Source organism: Hyposmocoma kahamanoa, unplaced genomic scaffold, assembly GCF_003589595.1.
Source record: "Hyposmocoma kahamanoa isolate Upper Pololo Valley unplaced genomic scaffold, ASM358959v1 263, whole genome shotgun sequence".
NCBI classification, from domain to species: Eukaryota; Metazoa; Arthropoda; class Insecta; order Lepidoptera; family Cosmopterigidae; genus Hyposmocoma; species Hyposmocoma kahamanoa.
In genome coordinates, this window is record NW_020653766.1 from 2,945,798 (window position 1) to 2,952,849 (window position 7,052).

General features: G+C 35.3%; 1 protein-coding gene across 2 annotated transcripts; it reads left to right on the forward strand.

Moving 5' to 3' along the window:
* Positions 1-466: 466 nt before the first annotated feature.
* LOC113228973 (homeobox protein 2-like) lies at positions 467-2,749 on the forward strand. Of its 2 annotated transcripts, none has more exons than XM_026462431.1 (2): positions 467-1,467; positions 1,894-2,749. In XM_026462431.1, the coding sequence occupies exons 1-2, from the start codon at positions 913-915 to the stop codon at positions 2,734-2,736; spliced, it is 1,398 nt and encodes a 465-aa protein (XP_026318216.1). In that variant the 5' UTR covers positions 467-912; the 3' UTR covers positions 2,737-2,749. The 2 variants fall into 2 exon arrangements, with proteins under 2 accessions (XP_026318216.1, XP_026318215.1); XM_026462430.1 differs by having other exon boundaries at positions 1,052-1,089; positions 1,149-2,749.
* The last annotated feature ends 4,303 nt before the right edge of the window (positions 2,750-7,052 follow it).

Below are 7,052 nucleotides of genomic sequence, written 5' to 3' on the forward strand. Positions count from 1 at the left end.
CAACATATGCCACATTCTGCAATTCGACATCTCTTTCATTCATCTAGAACAGGAATCTGCCTCTTGAACAGTAATAAATGTTTCAAGCGTGCTCAAGCTGTACCTCAACAAAATTCAACATTCTATCAACTAAATTCAAGGTGAATGTATCAATTACTTAAAAATCATAATTGTAAGATTAATTTTGATCAAATGTGCTGATATTGTGAACACTGATTACATATAAATTTATCGATTTAGTTACACTTATAGATTATATTAATCAATTTTACCTATCATGTTGGCAATGATTTCACCTACTATCAATGAACACAGCAGAAATAAATTAGTTAAATTCACTAAGTTCCATTTGAGTACATTTTTATGAATCCGATTAACTCAGATCCATATCCAAACCAACAAAATTAGACATAATTAATCGAAACAATCAAATACCACTTACAGAGTATCAACTATCTGGACCGAGATATTAGAAGATGAACTTCCAAAAAACCTAAGAACGTGGATAAGATAACGTCAAGCCATTTTCAAAGAACAGCTACTCGATAAAATAGCCTTCACGATTTCTGTTAGATCAAAGGTGTATTATGTGGACAAAAGTTGATTAATGTCAACAATAAAATTGTACTGAAAGAAACGCGATGGATTCTAACGACGTCGTATACATAGAACATTAAGTAGAAATACACAAAAAAATGCACAAGCTTAGTAATGGCAGTGTAGATATTATGGGATACGTTGGGTAAACTCTATGTAAACAAAATGCTAATAAATAGGAACAACCACCGGAACTATGAAATATTGTGCGAAGGCCCACAATCAAACAACTAGTTGTCGCACGCATAAATACGCACCATATTTTGGTAAATTAATCCAAACTTATCCAAAAGAAAACAAAACAAAAACGACGCAATGGATCACAATATGCATACCGAACAAGACTCTCCCCCAGACAATAGGAGCGACGATGATTTTTTGTTAGGACCTGCAGAATCCATAACTGTAAAAAACATAATATGCAATAAACCAAAACATCCATGTGATCCCGTGCCAAAATGCCCAACAACGCCTTGCGATCCATCTACTGTAAGACTGCAATGTTGTGCTAAAGGTGTTTCTTTCAAATTAAGTTGCACAAAATTGCCGCCAGACTGTAACAACCCAGAAGCTAGATACGAATGCGAATTAGTAGACGAAGGTAATGATATAGATTACAATATTATGGCATCATGTGATCTGAAATGTGAACGAATACAAGCTATTCACAGCGATCATCCTATTATAATCGAAGATGACTCTAAAGTTGCCCACATTAAAAAATTGCCAACCATGGTATGTTCAAAGGACAATATGCGGAAAGTGACCCTCTTAAATGATACTTCAATATTAAACAATATTGACGCAAAAAATAGTTTAACGACTGAAAATTTAAATAACCCACTATTAACTTACAATGATAAAGGCCAGGAAGAGAATCTTGAAAGCTTAATTGGCAATGATGATAATGGTAAACGACCATTTGAGCAGTGTAAAAAAGATGATAATAATAGCCGTAAACACGTTGACTGCAGTGACAAGACAAACGAGCTATCTTTTAACCCGTATAATGAAAATGAAGAGAATCTTAGTGGAAATATTACTTTACTATGTGCATCTCCATCTGACCCTCATTCGTTATCTTCTTTTACAACTCCTATATATCATGAAAACAGTGACCAGCTGGAGAACAATAAGTTAATCTACGCATGTCGTTCAAAGACAGGTAAACCCGGGAACACGTGTACCACAAACTCAGATGAATCAGTAAAATTTGATTGTATCAAAAATGACCAGTTTTATACGCGTGAAAAAAAAGTTTATAAATGTATTATACCAAATCATCCCCCAGAACAGGAAGAGAATAAAACGTGTAAAAAAGAATCACTTGTCGATCAAATGGCATCTTCGTTTATAGAGCACCATAATAAAACAGTTAAAATAATAAAAGTAGCAGCGAATGACTTATTTTGTTTAATAACCAATCCATCAAAAGATCCTAGTAAACACGATAATGATTTGAACTATATCAATGCAGTAATTGAGTTTACTAAAGATACGATTAGCGCAGTGACTACCCATGCTAATAAGTTCATTAACTCTGACCAAGAGTGCGAAGATAAAGGGTCCAAAACTTCTAAACCCCAAAGTGGTTCAAACCCACCTGAAACATTCGATCTGGCTTCATCAAATAACTTAGTTGAAAGTGCCAAGGAAAAAATTAATAATTTAGTTAACAAAAATATACCTGACCAAGAACAATCGCAAAACGATAATAATCAGGCACAGGACGACTTGACACTTGAAACTGTGATCTTAATAAATGAGTCTTCTCAGGGTAATTCTTCTCGTGATAAAGTGTACGCAACTGCAAAACAAATAAGCAATGACCCTTCACACCAGTTGACTGGAACTTCAACTTCACTGACCAATGAGATCAAGAACAACTTAACTAAAGATGTTTTTGAAAATAGTTCTTCATATAAGATTTTACCTCCTTCAAAAATGGATTTCGAGAGCGATGAATATAATGATGACAGTGATGAGTCAGCACCTAGTAATATATTTACAACACTTAAAGATAAGATACGGGCTGTATTCAATGATCATAATAATCTTGATAATACCAGCGCTAATTCTAGCGGGACTAAATTTTCTGAAGACAGCGATGACGATCAAACGCCAAAACCTGTTCATTAAATAAATACCTATTTACACCTACTCAATGTGTATTTACTGTGCTTCTTAAGGACTCAATTTGCGGTCAAAACCCGTGGGACAATAATTAGATTTTTAAAGTACGAGGCAAATAAGTAGACGAGCCACTTGATGGTAGGTGGTATTATTTTTTTATACAAATGTAAGTGCGCATTTGACGTCCATCTCACCTGACCTGAGAGTTGTCTTAAGACATAAGCAACACCAGAGGAGCTACCTATACGTTGACAGTCTTAGAGAGCCCTGTTTACTTAGAGAGCACTTTTTAAAAACCCTGTATCATATTACAAAGGAGAACTTTAGGAGGGACCCATTCCAAATCTTGCATGTTCGAAGACGAGATACCCACGTGATCTTAGATGCCAGACATCAATGATGTAGAAATGGGCTCTATTCCTTTAGCGGAACTTGCAATAGAATAGTGACGATAGGTCAAAGAGTTGTTTAAACTATCCAACCACAAAAAATCTATGATAATATATTTGACTAAAGTCTGTGGTCGGGGTTTGATTCCCACTAAGGGATCTGCAACATTATGCCTTGAAATTGTATGCAGGGAGTTACCACGTTCTGAAGCGGAATCAACTTGGCGCGACTATATTATTTTACCACACGTTAAGCCGATTCGCCGTCGACGCCGCCGTTTGAGCATCGATGTGGCCTTTTGGCAGCAGATTCTGCCGTTCGGGCGTCAACTGCCAAGTTCGACCATCGTCTCAGATCGAGGAGCATGAAATGTGGCCTTGACGTCCAGTCTCTCAGTTGACAAGCAACCGTTCGCTCACTCGATTTTAAATTATACTAAATATTTTATAGTCGTATAATTAGTGATGAGACGTACAAGTCGTGCGCCTGATGATAAGCGACACGCCTGTCCATAACAGTAGCAGTACCACTCAGAGCTTTAAGATCTGAGGGGCACTGCCACTGCGCCCGTCACCCTGATACATAAGTTGACAAGTCCCATGTAATTTCACCAGCACCCTTACCCTTCAAAACGGGAACACAGTAATGCTGACATTACTGCATTACTGCTTGGCGATAGAAATAGGTAAGGTTGAACTCTTTCACAAGGAACTCTACTGCTGCTAATAAATTAAATTAGTAATATGAGGACACAGACATATACTCTCCGATAGTATGTCAGTGCTACAAGCACTGAATAGCTATAACATAGACTCAGGGCTCATTTATTTTTTATATGTATGTTAGTCTGTAAGGTATTTGTTATATGGGCCTTAGTTGCCTGAAATAAATGAATAAATAAATAAATAAAAAAAAAATAAAAAAAAATAAAAAATTATGAATGCCATCACGCACTCATGGAGGTATGTATATACAAAACCACGTAACCCTACAGTGGATTAAAGGACACAGCGGAAAAGGGTCGGAGATGGACACTGTAGGACCAGACCCCATAGTATCCCTCCCCTACCAATGGTTCAGAACAACTATACACAAAGGCACAAAATCGTCACATAATAATGCATGGACGACCCTTACGGTCTGTAGACAAGCGAGGGAAGCACTCCCAACGCTCAATGCCAGTCTATCTCGCATATTTATTAAACTCAAAAGGCAAGAGCTTCGCACTCTAACTGCCGCCCTAACGGGTCATGGTCCATACAATAAACACCTTTTCAATTTAGATATCACAGACAGCCCTCTATGCAGAGCGTGCATGGAGGGGGAGGAATCGGCTGCGCTCCGGCGTGGCCAACTACAGGGCAAAGTACCTTGGAGTGCCAAGGTCGCTCCCCGAAGTCTTCAGCAAACCGAGGAGGCTGCTGAGATTCCTGGAGGAGCTTGGGTGGCACGAGTAGGACCCTGCACCCACCACACGCAAAATAGGCGCCTTGACGTCGAGTTGCGGACACCAGCCCGTTACACCAAGTACCAAGGACAGACATATCTAATAAGACACCACAAGTACCGCGATCTATATGAAAACCAAGCGTGACACATTTTGTGTACCTCTGATGACATCACAAGTGCTAGTTAGTGATTAGAAACCTCCTTCGGCACTAAAGCGATTGAGTAAATCGAAGACGCGATCGCAGCACGTATTTATTTACAAAAATGATTTTTGCAAGTATTTTGTATTTAAGAAGCCTTGAAATATTAATATAGTAAAATAATATCAGGATCAGATAATTAAGTCGTTTATTAATACGTGTTTTGAAAAAAAAGTTGCTCCGAAAAACTAAAAAAAAACAACACACTTTACAAAATATTTTTATAACATTTTCTAATGTCTGTCCATTGACTTACAATTATATGGACGTCGGGTCCGCGCTAAAAAGTGTCCGAACTTATAGGGCGTTAAAATCGTATACAGAGCGTCATTCACGCTCTAGTCTTCGTTTGTTCGACTGTCAGCGAAGCAAGCAAAATTAGACAGTACTGCGATGATATTACAATTTAAATTCAACGTTTTAGCTTTTTCATATTCCTTTACATGTCACTACGTTTAAATAGGTTGACTTGGGACATTTTTTTCGTGGTTTTTGTATTAGACCCGTCGTCCATTATTTGTAAGTCAATGAGTCCGTCCCCTTGTTTCCCGAAAACGATTAGAATCGAGAACTGTGTGGCATCAAGTGGACATCACTAACCGTAAGATTTGACCAAAAACGGGACGAAACTGCCGTACCACGATACTGAATCGCCTGCTTGTTGTTTCTTATATATATATAAACGATCTTTCAAAAATAATAAATAAGGAATATATACTATTCCCCGACGGTATCTCAGTTGTTTTTTTATTTTCTAATATAATCGATGTAAATAAAAATCTGGATTTGACTTTAAAAACATAGTGGCTTAAGAAACATAACTTAGAATCATTGTGTTGGTAGGTCAATGCTTAGAATTAAATATAAATGAAAGAAAATTAATACAGTTCAAAACGTACCAAAAAAACTGCTTTAAATATAGACTGTAAATTTAATAATACAATTATCGAATCGGAAAACTCGGCTTCTTTATGGGGTATCGAGATAGATACTGACATTGATTGGAAGCCACGCACCAAAAACTTGCTAACAAAATGTCTACATTTACCTACACCTTGTTCCATTTGAAGAAAACAATAGATTTTAAAAAGGCCTTAAATACATACTGTGCGTACGCATATTGTTGGCTCCAATACGGGGTAATATTGTGGGGTAAATAGTAGAAATGTAAAAGATATTTTTGTAAATCAAAAAAGATGCATTGGAATCCTAGCCGATATGAATAAAATGGACTCGTGTCAACTCCATTTTATAAAACATAATTTGTTAACCCTATTCAAATTTGTATGCAAAAATATGAGCTTATATTCTTGGATATTAGAGAATAAACGTAATGATAGAAATAAATATAAATTAAAAGTACCTTTATCTAAATTAAAATTAGCCCGTAACAGCCCACATTTTACGGTGATAAAAATTTATAACAAAATTCTAATCAAAATCAAAAGCATTGAAAAATACGTAACGTTTATAAAACATTTAAAATAAATACTAATAAAAGAATGTTAATATTGTATAGAAGTATTTTTTTTCTTTCAGACAAATTTGAATAAAATAAAATAACTTAATTAGATAAAATAACCTACTACAAAAATACTACGATATTTTAAATGAATTTTCAAAGGTAAATGTCAAACGATAATGCGTTAAATGTAATTACCATAAAGTATAAATGATTAAATTGCTATAAAATATTTAGATCTCAACAGAAATAAATTACTAATAAATGTTGTTAGTTAATAGCTAATGTTTAAGTTTTTAAGATTGTGTAATTATGTTGGAAATTTATATTGATTTAAAGAATAAGTGCCCGCTGCCCTTCTTTACAACGCCCGTACAGGGTATCATATAATAAGGACCTATAATTATGTTATTTAAGATCGTTGTATACCTTTTACGGAGTAATAAACTGAAATTGAAATTGAATGCAATAAACGATTTTGACGATGTGCATTAAGATACCTATCAATACTTGTGATTCATTATTAAAGTATCAAAATATATAAAAATAAAATAAAAAGATAATTGAGTACAGTCTGTAGAAGCTGGGGTTATAAAGTGGATATATGTTTTGTTTATAACATTTTCCTGTATTTCGCTTCAGATGTATGTTCATAGTAACAGAAAAAAACAAGTTCTCAGTTTGTTCCCAAAAATAGTGAATTGTAGTGTAGTGAATTGTTTCAATAACAGAATATCGATAATATGCCTGCTTACTAGAACAACTCTATCTCAAAATAATCGTTATCAACAAACATCAAAATATACTAACAAACAGGCAAT